At 47.2% G+C, this 15,014-nt stretch overlaps 1 protein-coding gene across 8 annotated transcripts in view; it reads left to right on the top strand.

Moving 5' to 3' along the window:
* The window catches only part of IPO4 (importin 4), a 50,956-nt gene that overhangs the window by 26,743 nt on the left and 9,199 nt on the right, over positions 1 to 15,014 (top strand). For all 8 annotated transcript variants that reach the window (XR_003853167.1, XM_029581978.1, XM_029581975.1 and 5 more), the window contains exon 26: positions 7,441 to 7,566. Coding sequence is in view for 7 of the 8 variants with exons in the window: in XM_029581978.1 (XP_029437838.1) it covers positions 7,441 to 7,566 (126 nt within the window). In the remaining variant the exon portion in view is untranslated. The remainder of the gene's footprint in view (positions 1 to 7,440; positions 7,567 to 15,014) is intronic.

Below are 15,014 nucleotides of genomic sequence, written 5' to 3' on the forward strand. Positions count from 1 at the left end.
GCAATATCATATGGAGAAAATACAGCAAATAAGGCTGATACACACCTCTAATAAAGTACCTCATCTCAGTCACATACATACAGAGCACAGACAGACCTGCCTTACCTCAGCAGCACTAACTCCAAGAAATGAAACAGCAATAGCCCTGCCCATGAAAAGGCAGTTATCCACCAGTGCAATATCATATGGAGAAAATACAGCAAATAAGGCTGATACACACCTCTAATAAAGTACCTCATCTCAGTCACATACATACAGAATACAGACAGACCTGCCTTACCTCAGCAGCACTAACTCCAAGAAATGAAACAGCAATAGCCCTGCCCATGAAAAGGCAGCACCAGTGCAATATCATATGGAGAAAATACAGCCAATAAGGCTGATACACACCTCTAATAAAGTACCTCATCTCAGTCACATACATACAGAATACAGACAGACCTGCCTTACCTCAGCAGCACTAACTCCAAGAAATGAAACAGCAATAGCCCTGCCCATGAAAAGGCAGCACCAGTGCAATATCATATGGAGAAAATACAGCAAATAAGGCTGATACACACCTCTAATAAAGCACCTCATCTCAGTCACATACATACAGAGCACAGACAGACCTGCCTTACCTCAGCAGCACTAACTCCAAGAAATGAAACAGCAATAGCCCTGCCCATGAAAAGGCAGCACCAGTGCAATATCATATGGAGAAAATACAGCAAATAAGGCTGATACACACCTCTAATAAAGTACCTCATCTCAGTCACATACATACAGAATACAGACAGACCTGCCTTACCTCAGCAGCACTAACTCCAAGAAATGAAACAGCAATAGCCCTGCCCATGAAAAGGCAGCACCAGTGCAATATCATATGGAGAAAATACAGCCAATAAGGCTGATACACACCTCTAATAAAGTACCTCATCTCAGTCACATACATACAGAATACAGACAGACCTGCCTTACCTCAGCAGCACTAACTCCAAGAAATGAAACAGCAATAGCCCTGCCCATGAAAAGGCAGCACCAGTGCAATATCATATGGAGAAAATACAGCAAATAAGGCTGATACACACCTCTAATAAAGCACCTCATCTCAGTCACATACATACAGAGCACAGACAGACCTGCCTTACCTCAGCAGCACTAACTCCAAGAAATGAAACAGCAATAGCCCTGCCCATGAAAAGGCAGCACCAGTGCAATATCATATGGAGAAAATACAGCAAATAAGGCTGATACACACCTCTAATAAAGTACCTCATCTCAGTCACATACATACAGAATACAGACAGACCTGCCTTACCTCAGCAGCACTAACTCCAAGAAATGAAACAGCAATAGCCCTGCCCATGAAAAGGCAGCACCAGTGCAATATCATATGGAGAAAATACAGCCAATAAGGCTGATACACACCTCTAATAAAGTACCTCATCTCAGTCACATACATACAGAATACAGACAGACCTGCCTTACCTCAGCAGCACTAACTCCAAGAAATGACACAGCAATAGCCCTGCCCATGAAAAGGCAGCACCAGTGCAATATCATATGGAGAAAATACAGCAAATAAGGCTGATACACACCTGTAATAAAGTACCTCATCTCAGTCACATACATACAGAGCACAGACAGACCTGCCTTACCTCAGCAGCACTAACTCCAAGAAATGACACAGCAAGAGCCCTGCCCATGAAAAGGCAGCACCAGTGCAATATCATATGGAGAAAATACAGCAAATAAGGCTGATACGAATCCTTACATGCTAGTAAAGTACCTCATCTCAGCCACATACATACTGAACACATAAAAGACCACAAATTACAAATGCGGAAACAAAAACTGAAAGACCTTCTGCATGCAGTGCAAAAGTGGAGAACTAGAAACAGAAATATATTTCCCCTACACTAAAAACGTTCAAAGAGAGAAGAAATGCAAATTCTCAAAACTGACCTAGGATGACCCTTGTACCCAGTCTCACCTCTCACTTCTCCCAACTCCTTACTCATCCCTTCACATGCTCCTATCCCTGTCCAACATTCCTGACATCCCCCACTCCTGCATCCTCTTCCCCGTTCTCCCTCTCTCCCCTGCTCAACTCTCTCTGCTCTTCCCTCTCCCCTTCCCTACCCAGCATACCTCTGACCATTTCTTTCCTACCCACTATCCCCTGGTCGCCCCACACTTCATCTCCTCCCTGCCCAGCAGCCCCCAGGCCTTCCTGCCCAGTACATTTCCCCCTCCTCCTTGCTCCCAGCCAGTATAAAAGCCTTCAGTCCAATCCAGAGTCTCCCTCCTGCTTTATCAGCAGCAGATGAGGGCATTGAGGAGAGGAAGACGAGGAGGCAGCGTCAGCAGTGGATCTACAGAGCAGGCAGCTCCTGCCTTCATGTCCAAGCCCCATGGGGTGAAGAGAGCATCAGCAGCCTCACTGCCAGGCCAGGCAGGGGAAGATAACGGTGGTGTCCTGCCAGCCCCATATGAACGGGAGTTGGTGATATCTCGCTCTAATCTGGGTGAAAGAGAAGGAAGCAAGAGCAGCTTCCTGTCATACCCAGTAAAAGAGAAGTCGGGCAACTCCTGCTCAGGCTGATGAGGAAAGATCAGTCTTCTGCTGGCTCTGCGACGCACCTCCCGGGACTTCACAACACACCTGTTGAGAACCACTGCACTATAGCATTGTATTCAATAACTTTGCTAATGCATAGTAATAACAAGACACACAACGCCCCTCAGTACTTCTCAGCGTTCGCTAACTGTACTGACCGCTAGTTATAATGACACACTTAGCACCTTGGGATTATAATTCAATAACTATATTAATGCATAGTTATAGTAATGCATTTAATACCCTTCCAGGTTCTTATTTAATATTAAATAACTGTACTAATGCATAGGAATAATAAGGCACTTAACCCCCAAGGAAAGCTGTATTGATGCACTGCTATAACACACAGCATTCCCGACCCGGACAGTGAATTCAGTATTTGGTAACTGCTAATACATAGCTATAATAATGTTTACCGTCCCTCCGGGAACTGTATTAATGCATAGAAATAACGCTCCTAAACCCTCTGTTTCTGTATTCAATAACTATGTTAACGCATGCATTGCATTCAATATTCAGTAACTGTTCAAACAGGCACAGTAGTCTTATAATGCGCAATAACTGTATTAACAGTAATAATGCATTGATCTCCCACAGTATATTCAATAACTCTCAATACATAGCAATAATGTAGCTAACACTCCCCAGCGCTATAATTAATATTCAGTAACTGTGCTTAATGCATAGCGATAACACACTTAGGCACTCTCCTCCCCTAGCATTGTATTCAATAACTACTAACCCAGAGCGAACTGCAGCAAAAGCTGTATCCCAAAGCAATGTGCGGGATCATCCTGGACCTGTAGCTTATACCACCTCCCTCAGCTCTTGACCTATTGTACTCTGTCGCAAAAGATCATCGTGCACACATCTCGTTGACGCCCAGCCCCACGCATGGACGTGGTGGGACTGGACCCTACTAAATGGGTTCAGGCCAAGGCCACCACGAGGCGGCCACGTGTGGAGAGAGACAAACTGTATCACGGATGATAGAGGAGCGTCGCCTTTACAAACTGAGAGGCGTCTCCGTGATGTGGAGCTCACTTAATGAGGAGATTATTGCATCTCTAAATAAATTAACTGTACTGCAATAATGTATTAAACTCCACCCAGTACTGTCTTCACTAACTGTATTAATCCACTGCAGTAATAACTCCCCTGCTCCAACCGTGCAGCTTCCTATTTACTCAAAGATATTGCATGGTCTCTTTCCTCCTTCCTCTGTGTCTGACTTTCATCAGGGAATCATCTCACATAGCCCTCCTGTTGTCCAAGAGTCCTCACATGGCCTCTCTCCTTCCTCCTCTGGTCATCAGGGAACAGTCGTATTTCTTACTTCCCCATCAGGAAATCATCACCCACGGGCTATAGTATTCTCATCTCTGGGGCTGTCATGCTATGATAATAAGCAGATTTACCTGCGGGGGGGGGACGGGACACAATCTCCAGAGCCTCAGATCAGGACGAGATCAGTCTGCTATCTCGGCAGATCTCCAGTTGTCAGGCAAATTATTCTAAGAGACAGTCTCAGCAGTCCCCTGTCTGTCACTGTCTCTCTTCTCCCTTTTTCCCCTCTCTGAGAGTGGCTCTGTCCCCTTCTTTCTCCGTCTCTGTGCAGGAGTGAGCTTTCTCCTCTGGGTGCTGAGAACCTGTCGGGCAGGTATAGCAGCCTCTGGCAGTTACTGTGGAGTCAGGGTGTGGAGCATCCCAGTCCTCCGTCTCTGTGTTTGCTGTCACCTCTGTTACTTACTGCTACTAGACGTATGCAGTGCCGCCATCCAAAAAATGTCTATACCTGTGCAAATAGAGAGACCTTTATAAATGTACACGTGCCATCCGTGTGTGGATGGGTGGGCCATACGGTCTTTTCCTGCTGTCATGTTTCTAGGTTGTATGTATGCTCTGTCCCTCAGGCAAACAGGGCTCGTGGGCAGTGCTGAGGCCACATTCTGACCCATGCATCCAGCTACTTCAGATATTTCAAGGCCCTTAGCGTTTTTGTTCCCGAGGTCTTCCGCAATAGTCCAGTACAAACCCCCCCCCCAAAAAAAAACCACATAGGGGGCGGAAAAAAGTCCTGACTGCAGGAATAAAATCACAAATAGTTCACAACCAACTTCATGCACATCCATACAGAAAAATAAAGATCCAGAAGAAAAGTCAGAGCTGCTGACAAATCTGCACCCCCTGGGCGGTAGATACACCTCACAAGGGACCCTCCCTGGACACATCCCCATGGTACCTAAATACTCTCTCTTAGTAGGAAGTTCTTCAAACTTTCCTTTAGATCAGCAGCTCTGTGGGATCTTCTCCCTGCAAGGCAGTCTTCCCTTTGATTCCCCCCCCCCCCAACCCACTGAAAATTATTTTTTGCCCAAATACTAAAAGCTTCTTACTCGGATAAAGGATATTAAGACTGACTCCCCCTCTTCCTTGAGACTGGTTCTTTGGCCTATGTCAGGAATCCAGTCATGGAACCCAAGTTCCTGCTCCCAGGGATCCTCCAGCCACCCTCTCAGGACAGGCGATGAGGACCGTGCTCTCCTTTGGAGAGACAACGGCCTGAAGATCCCAGAGCCATAATATCAAAAGGAAAGGGATGGGTCAGCAAAGTAAGGATGGCCGGCATTCACAGCAAATGCTCTTCCTGCGGCGCGTGCAAGGGAACTCGTCATGCGACGTACCGTGTTAAACACATTCAAGTCAGGTCGGGTCCAGGCATGAATCGGTCCCCTCTAAAACCAAAATAACACTCCCCCTTTGGACAAGCGTCTGGATGGCAGACTTCTGCTGCGATGATGATCAGGGTGGCCATGGATCTTCCTTCATGGATTCTCCAAGCTTCTAGAAAAGGAAGAAACGACAAACCTCCTACACCTGCCACTTAGACCAGTGAAACTGTGACTCCTGGTGGCATGTCCCTGCAGATCTGGATGCTGTAAAGGGATTTTGGTTAGTATAGGCTGCCACTTTCTGTAGTAAACTGGCCACTTAAAGCATAGTTTCATGTTAAGCAGACAAGGGAAACAGGCAAAAACAAAAAAGAACAACTTTTGTATTTTATACTTTTTTTTCAATATTTTTGAGGTTTTTATACTTTTTTTTTTTTTTTAATTTGTGTGTGTTTTCAGAATTTTTTATTTTTCTAAAACTGAAACACAAAGTCCTTGGGAAAACTAGAAGTCATCTTGCCTTCTAACCCAATGGACCAGGTAGGTCATCAGCTTCTTAAGTGTCCATAGATCAGTATGGAGAAACTGGAAATAAAATCCAGGTGAATTATGCAGGATGCAGCTCATATTTTAGCATCACCAAAAAAAAGGTCCTTCAGAGCTGAAAACTGAGCACCCTTGGAATGGCCTCAGTCCAAATCCATCAGGAACACAAATTCCACTCCTTCCGGTATCTGTAAGCAGGCAGCACCAAAAAAAAAAAAAAAGGCAAAGCGGTCATTGAGCTTAAGCTCCTTGAACTAAAGATTAAGCAAAAAGATAAATTGGAACAGATAAGCTCCAATCTGGAACAGTCAGAGTCTGGGTTATGAGGTCAAGCAGCAGGTTGGAATATCAAAACATTTATTTATTTATTTATTTATTTATTTATTAATATATATATTTAAATATTAATAAATAAATAAACAAACAAACAAACAAACTTTAACCACCGTCCTCCTGAGGGTGGTGAAATCCTTGGATCTCCATCCAACTGAGCATGCGGGTCAGGGGATACGTCCACGTCATAATAACCGGCCATTTCCACATCTCGGGCATCTGGCAATAAATGGGCACCACTTTGTTGCATTAGGTTCCCCTCTGGTGGGGAAAACTTCAGAGGTTTTCACTTCTGCTCAGGCAAGGGCAGTGGCCACCTTTGGGCTCCTGAACTCCGCAGTTCTCCAGCCAGAAAGCTCCTAAATCTTTGGGTACCATTTACAGGGAGTAGACTTGTTGACACATATTCAACCTCAAAAATCCCTTCAGGCCCCATGTTGGGGGCCATTTCTGTCTATCTAGGGACCACTTTGACACTCACTCTCCTATTTGGAGATACTAGGATGTTTTAATATTATTATGTTTTTCACTACAAGCCTTTCTAATCTTGCTCTGCACCTTACAAATTCTATTTTATTTTGTGTCAAGTGAAAATAATGTTTTATAAAAGATCGCGCGCTAGATAAAATGTTTGACTACAAACAGAAAAGAGAGAGCCTGCGAGTCAGTCACCTCTGGTTTATCCCGGCTGTAACAGGATAAAAATCAGGGCCCATGTGTCTTGCTGCATCTGAGAGACATGCAGACATGAAACACTTTTTCACAGCTCCTGAGACACAGACAGGAGAGAGTGGCTTATGGGAGGAGCGTGACCCCATGCTGATAGTGCCTCTGTCTGTCCCAGAGGAGGAGCGTGACCCCATGCTGATAGTGCCTCTGTCCCAGAGAGGAGCGTGACCCCATGCTGATAGTGCCTCTGTCTGTCCCAGAGGAGGAGCGTGACCCCATGCTGATAGTGCCTCTGTCTGTCCCAGAGGAGGAGCGTGACCCCATGCTGATAGTGCCTCTGTCTGTCCCAGAGGAGGAGCGTGACCCCATGCTGATAGTGCCTCTGTCTGTCCCAGAGGAGGAGCGTGACCCCATGCTGATAGTGCCTCTGTCTGTCCCAGAGGAGGAGCGTGACCCCATGCTGATAGTGCCTCTGTCTGTCCCAGAGGAGGAGCGTGACCCAATGCTGATAGTGCCTTTGTCCCAGAGGAGGAGCGTGACCCCATGCTGATAGTGCCTCTGTCCCAGAGGAGGAGCATGACCCCATGCTGATATTACCTTTGTCTATCTTTCCCACAGGCAGAGTATGACTCTATGCTGATAGAATATGCAGGGGAAGGGATACCTCTCATAGCGCTTGCAGTCGGTGGGCAGACTTTTGCCCCTTATTTCGCTGGATTCATGCCCCTGCTCCTCGCCAAGATGGTAAGTTATCTCTAACTATTTCCTCTTTCTTGCCCTCTAACACCCTTCAGAGCCCCACCTGTGATAATTTGAATATATTAGTAATATATAATACAGCCAGGGTCCACATAAATATACACCTGGTGGTTAGCATGTGGCACATTTAAAACTAATCGGAGAAAGTTCTTTTTCACTCAACGCACAATTAAACTCTGGAATTTGTTGCCAGAGGATGTGGTTAGTGCAGTTAGTATAGCTGTGTTTAAAAAAGGATTGGATAAGTTCTTGGAGGAGAAGTCCATTACCTGCTATTAATTAAGTTGACTTAGAAAATAGTCACTGCTATTACTAGCAACAGTAGCATGGAATAGACTTAGTTTTTGGGTACTTGCCAGGTTCTTATGGCCTGGATTGGCCATTGTTGGAAACAGGATGCTGGGCTTGATGAACCCTTGGTCTGACCCAGTATGGCATGTTCTTATTTATTTATTTATTTATTTAAAATCTTTTCTATACTGTTGCTAAGTTATATACCATCGCAACGGTTTACATGTAGGCACATATTTAATGTAGGTAAAAGTGTACTATAGTACATTCTAACTGGTGCCGTCAAAGGTTCGGTTACAATATATCATTAGACAAAATAATTTTTAGAGAAGTGGGTCATGACCGAGTGTACTGAAAGTACTTTTACGGGTAAATTTATTGGTGATGTATTACATGTCCAGCTGATGAGCATCAGATAAGGACCTTTCTCCACTTGGCTTCTATTTCCTGGAACTAAAACACGCAGCGAATCACTGATTGCCAGTAATCTGCTTGTGTTAGCTGACTTACAAACTAAGCAGCCATGGAGTCGAAAGCAATACCTGAGAAACTTACATTGGATCTCTGCTTGTGGTCCCTAGAATGGTCAGTTTTTGGGTACCACAACCAGCTTTGCAGTGCCTTGCTTCCGTGTTTCTCTCTCTCAGCTCCTTTGTTCTGTAATGTACTCCCAATTCTACTTTGGATGGTAAAGGAAAATTGGTTCTTACCTGCTAATTTTCGTTCCTGTAGTACCAAGGATCAGTCCAGACCCCGCTGGGTTGTGTCTCCCTTCCAGCAGAGGGAGTCAGAGAAAAAAAACTGAAAAGGCACCCCTCTTAACCTGGTGTTCCACCTGCGATCCCTCAGTATATACGATATCAAAGCAGAATAACCAATAAAGGAGAACAAATCCCCAAACATAACAACCAGTGGCTACAACAATACACACGGTAAAAGAAACAAACCGTACCGCCACATAACATATCAATCAAGAAGATTCCTTCCCATGCCTGTAAAGAACTCTGCCGAGGTAAGAAGGAAGAAAACATACAGAAAAAACGGACTCTCCAAAAAACCCAAGGGCGGGCATCTGGACTGATCCTTGGTACTACAGGAACGAAAATTAGCAGGCAAGAACCAATTTTCCTTTCCCTTTCCCTGTACGTACCAGGATCAGTCCAGACCGCTGGGATGTACCAGAGCTGCCCTAATTGGGGTGGGATCTGGAGAGTCCCGCACGAAGAACACTGCTGCCGAAACAGTCGATCTCTGGATCCCGGACGTCCACACGATAATGTTTTGCAAAAGTATGCAAGGATTTCCAAGTGACTGCTCATGCGGCGAGACCGACTGGCTCTCCGCCCAAGAAGCCGCTTGAGACCTGGTAGAGTGCGCTTTCAAGCCTTCTGGTATGGCACACCCAGCACAAAGATAAGTGGAGGAAATGGCCTCCTTCAACCACCTAGCATCCGTTGCTTTGGATGCCTTGTGTCCCCGTCTAGGACCAGTCAATAAGACAAACAAATGATCCGATAATCGAAAAGCATTGGTCACCTCTAGATAGCGAAGGAGAACCCGGCGCACATCCAACTTATGCAGATCCTTATCCGTTGCAGAAATCTGATCCAAATTCGGGAAGGCCGGTAACTCTACCGTCTGATTGACATGAAAAGCCGATACCACCTTGGGCAAGAAAGAGGGAACGGTCCGCAACAAAACTACGGAATCCGAAATACGAAGATACGGATCCCAACACGACAAAGTTTGAAGCTCTGAAATTCGCCGTGCGGAGGTAATGGCTACCAAAAAAACAGTCTTGAGTGTCAAATCCTTCAACGTAGCCCCCCGGAGGGGCTCAAAAGGAAGACCACATAAGCCCTTAAGAACTAAATTCAAGCTCCAGGCAGGACAAATTTGTCAAACCGGCGGGCGCAAATGCTTGGCCCCCCTTTCTTCAGTCCCTCCTGCAGGAAGGATAGGATGTGTGCCACCGAAGCCAGACGGGGGGGGGACGTTCAAACCCTTGGCACCAAGAGTCGAAAACTCTCCAAACACGAATATAGGCCAACGACGTGGACTATTTCCGAATAAACGAATCCGAATATCCCCTCTTTCTCAGTTGCCTCCTCTCATAAGCCAGGCAGCTAGACAAAAGCGATCCGCTCGATCTAAAAATACTGGACCTTGTCTAAGAAGATTAGGAAGGTGGGTGAGACGCACCGGACCGTCAATCGCCAACGAGATCAGATCCACAAACCACAGCCTTCGGGGCCACTCTGGGGCTACCAGAATGACAGACCCCACGTGGTTCTCTATCCGACGCACGATCTTGCCCACCAGTGGCCAAGGCGGAAACACATACAGTAGTACTCCTCGAGGCCACGGAAGAACAAGAGCATCCACTCCTTCTTACCCGTGGTCTCTCCGACTGAAAAACCGAGGTGCCTTTGCATTTGTCCAAGTTGCCATCAGGTCGAGGGTTGGAACCCCCCAACAACGAGTGATCAGCCGGAAAGTTGCGTCGGACAATTCCCACTCACCGGGATCTAGATGCTGGCGGCTGAGAAAGTCTGCCTGCACATTGTTCACCTCGGCTATGTGCGAGGCCGCCAACCGGACTATATGTCGCTCTGCCCATGTCATGAGCCTTTTGGCCTCCCAGGTCACCAACCGACTCCTGGTTCCCCCTTGGCGGTTGATGTAGGCTACTGTCATCGCGTTATCTGACAAGACTCGCACCGCACACTGGGCTACCAGAGGGAGAAAAACACGTAACACCAGGCGTACCGCCCTGGTTTCCAATCGATTGATTGACCATGTTGCCTGATAACTTGTCACGACCCTGAGTGGATTGTGACTGGCAAACTGCTCCCCAACCAGTGAGGCTGGCATCCGTCGTGACTATTACCCACTGCGGCTCCTCCAGGTCTATCCCCTGTAACAAGTGGGCCGGAATCAACCACCAATCGAGACTGGACCTGGCTGGTTCCATCAGTGGCAAAGGCAGGCGAAACTCCTCCGATTTCGGATCCCACCAAGAAAGCAATGCGCGTTGTAATGGTCTCATATGCGCCCACGCCCAGGGAACCACTTCCAGAATAGACGCCATGGAACAAAGTACCTGCAAATAATCCCATACTATGGGCATGGGTAAGGACATGAGCCAATGGATCTGCGCCACTAACTTGAGCCTCCTCTTCCGAGTGAGGAAGACCTTGCTTACCGAGGCATCAAAGTGTGCTCCCAGGAAGTTGAGAGCCTGAGATGGTACCAACTGGCTCTTGGAAAAGTTGACCACCAAACCAAGGGGACTGGAGCTGGAGTGCTTCCCGACAGAGGCTCTCCGATTTGGCCCGGATGAGCCAATCGTCCAGGTATGGGTGAACAAAGATCCCCTCCCGCCGGAGGGCCGCTGCTACGACTACCATTAACTTGGTGAAGACCCGAGGTGCTGTCGCTAAGCTGAACGGAAGAGCTTGGAACTGATAATGCTCCCCCAGGACCATGAATCGGAGAAACTGCTGATGGCGCTCGCATATCCCAATGTGAAGATACACCTCGGTCAGGTCCAAAGAGGCTAAATATTCTCCTGAGTGGATGGCCGCAATGACCGACCATAGAGTCTCCATGTGAAATCAGGGAACCTGAAGTGCTCGGTTGACTGCCTTGAGATCCAATATTGGCTGGAAGGACCCCTCCTTCTTTGGGACTACGAAATAGATGGAGTACCTGCTGGCCCTGTGCTCCTCTGGAGGGACCGGAACAATAGCCCCCAGGGATTTCAAGCAACTCAGGGTTTGCCCGACTACTTCTTGCTTGGCCAGAGAGCCGGCAGGAGAAATCAGAAAAAGATCCCTTAACGGGTGGGCAAAATCCAACTTGTAACCGTGGGCGATGATATTGAGGACTCACTGGTCCGACGTGATCCTGACCCACTCCTCGAGAAACAGGGAGAGACGACTTGCCACCACTGGAACCGGGGAGAGGGTCGGAACACCTTCATTGGAACTGCTTACCTCCGGTGGCCCCTTGAGAGCCTCCCTCCCGAAATGGCCTCCGACCACGAAAGGAAGTAGGCCAAGACTGAGCCGAGTCTGTTGTCGGGCGGGAAAAGCGGGCGGCCACAACTGCCGAAATCTACACTGTCCTCGGAAACGGTAACGCGCTGCCCCAAAGGGCCTGGAAGTCTTAGGCTTGTATTCTGGCAATTTATACACCTTATTCTCCCCAAGAGACTTAATAAGGACATCAAGTTCCTCCCCAAACAATTTTCCCTTAAAAGGAAGATTGCCCAACTGAGTTTTGGAAGAAACGTCCGCGGACCAGTTCCGGAGCCAGTGAAGCCGTCTAGCCAAAACTGCAGTGGCCATGTTGTGTGAAGATGCCCGCAACAGATCATATAATGCTACCGCGGACTCCATCCTATTAGCCTGATCTGCTTCCTCTGGCGGCAACACCTGTGATGCGAGCATTTGCTGGACCCACCCGAGGGTCGCTCGCTGCATGAGGCTACTGCAGACCGCCGCTCTAACACAGAGTGCTGACACCTCAAAAATGCGCTTGAGGAGGACTTCTAGCCACTTATCCTGTAAGTCCTTAAGAGCCGTCACTCCTGTAACAGGAATGGTGGTCCGCTTGTGACCGCAGTAACCGATGAGTCCACCTTGGGAATCCTGAGGATATCTAAGGCTTCCTCGGGTAAAGAGTAGAGTTTGTCCATCGTCCGTCCCACCCGCAGGGTCGCGTCCGGAGATTCCCACTCCCGATTGACCAACTGCTGCTTAAGCATTGGGTGGAAAGGAAAAGTCTGGGGCAGGGCATGCAGCCCCAAGAGTACTGGTTTCCCCTTTACTGGCTCTGAACTAGGGACTGGTGCCTCCACTTCCAGTTCCTCCAAGACATAGGGGATCAAGGGATCCAACTCCTCCCGGCGAAACAGCCGAGAAACCCGGGGGTCGTCTCCCTCTACTGGAGCGGACTCAACATCCCCATCTAGGTTTTGGAGAGGATCCAGAAAAGATCCCAAGGGAGTAGGATCCAGAACCCCCCCAGGGGCCGAAAGGGCATCCAGAGACATGTCCCGCCACGCAATCTTCGCGGGAGGGGGCTGCTCATCCTGCTGACGAGGTTTCATCTCCAAAAAAACGACTGGCCCTTTAAGGGATCTGATTGGTGAGGAGGAGGAGAGGGGAGGACCGGGCTCCCCCGAGGGGGCGGGCCCCGGATCGCGCGGTCGAACGGGACTCAGAGTGGGAGGAGAAATCGGAGAATCCTCTCCCCCAGTCGGCAGGCAGGGCTTCGACAAAATGGCCGCCGTTCCCGTGCACGCCGGCGACTATCGCGGTCGCCGTTCCGCGCCTCGAGGCAAAATGGGCCCAAAATCACCCCCTGGTCGAGCCCTCCCCCCCCAGGGAGGCAGCGGGCGACTCGCAGCCTTCCAGAGCTCTGGCAACGCTGCAGCACCCGAGGAAACTCGTCTCAGGGCGCCGAGGGCAGGGACTGGCCCACCGGTTAATCCCCCTCCAGAGATAGACGGCCCTCCGGGAACAAGGCTTTTAGAGCTGCCAGCCCCCGCCTTACCTCTACGGCTGCTGAGTGAAAAGCCTGAGAGCCTTTTTTTTTTTTTTTTTTTTTAATACAACCAACTTGCTGTAGCCAAAGGTGTTAACTAAATCACCCAGAGCCTTAGAACTCTGTAAAAAACAAAGATGTAACTAAATTTAAAGAAATTGAAAGATCAGGCCCGCAGGTTCTGTCAACCCTTCTGCTGAGAGGCAGAGAAAATCCTGAGGGATCGCAGGCGGCACAGCAGGTTAAGAGGGGGGCCTTTTCAGTTTGTTTTTTTTTTCTCTGACTCTCTGTGCTGGAAGGGAGACACAACCCAGCGGTCTGGACTGATCCTGGGACGTATAGGGATTTTTTTTGTTTTGTTTTTTTGATTGGATACACATACGATTATAAAGTGGTGGTGTTTGGAGACTGTAGTTACAATTTACGTGCTTTTGAGCTAAATTAGATGACTTAAAAATGTAGCAAAATACCTACATCTAGTTGCTAGAGCTCTGTCATGTACCCAAGTAAAAATGTAAATATATGCCTGGAGGTCAGTGGTGTATCATACATCTAGTAATACCATATATACCATATGGAAGTACGTAGTTTGTCAGAGGTTAGGTTTTTTTTTTAAACAATTGAAGACTTATCTTTTTAAATGTGCTTTTAATTTTTCAGCTATGAACTTGTATTATTGACTGTTTGATTGAAGACTGTACATGTTTTTTGTAATCCTCAGTGAATATTGTTTAGAGCTGCGGAATATGTGTTGCTAAATACATTACCTGTATCCAGAGTGTATATTTATCATATACCCCTGCGTAACCCAAATAACGAAGGTAAAAATGTCTCACTCCATCCCCTAATAACAAACAATATCTGAGACCCCAATACTTTATTTAAATAAATGGAAAAGACAGACATTACTAAGAAGAAGAGAGAGTGTTTGCAAATCTGGGCCTCGTATTTACGTCCTTGTCATATAGGGCGAGAAGTATGATTGAAATGATGATTAGCACTGTCAGAAGGCGATGAGCAGGCTAAGATTGCAAAATCTCCCCACTTAAGGTTGCACATTCCACGACCGTCAGTTGGCGTTACAATAGTGCAGTGCTTGCGTCTTTGCAGACTCAAAAGGAGTGCTCCAAGTATACATTCAGTGATGATCCCCACAAACTATTTAAACCACAAATCCTCCTTGTACAACACCATTCCTAAAGCAACCAAGAAGTAATCTTCCACTTACTCATCATCACAGCTCAGCTTCAGAACGAAAACCTCCTTCTTGCCCACCAACATACCTGGGTCATCTCCGTCATTGTTAGGGTGTGAACATTTCAGTGTTTATTGTTGTAATTTGAAATACACCATATTGTATATGATTTATTTCCTGTCTGAAAAAAATTTATTTTGAGGAATTGTTTAGAGTATTAATTAGGGTCTCATACATTGTTTCACATACCTTTTGTAGTTATCCATAATATCTCAGGCACCTAATGCTGATTTAAATATATCCCCAGCAGTTATTGCTGAATGCATCTGGTGCTTACTGATGTGTTATGTACACATTGACAACGTACCTTCCCTGTATGCACCCAGATCAAGGC

The sequence above is a fragment of the Rhinatrema bivittatum genome, chromosome 16 (assembly GCF_901001135.1).
Source record: "Rhinatrema bivittatum chromosome 16, aRhiBiv1.1, whole genome shotgun sequence".
Taxonomy (NCBI): Eukaryota; Metazoa; Chordata; class Amphibia; order Gymnophiona; family Rhinatrematidae; genus Rhinatrema; species Rhinatrema bivittatum.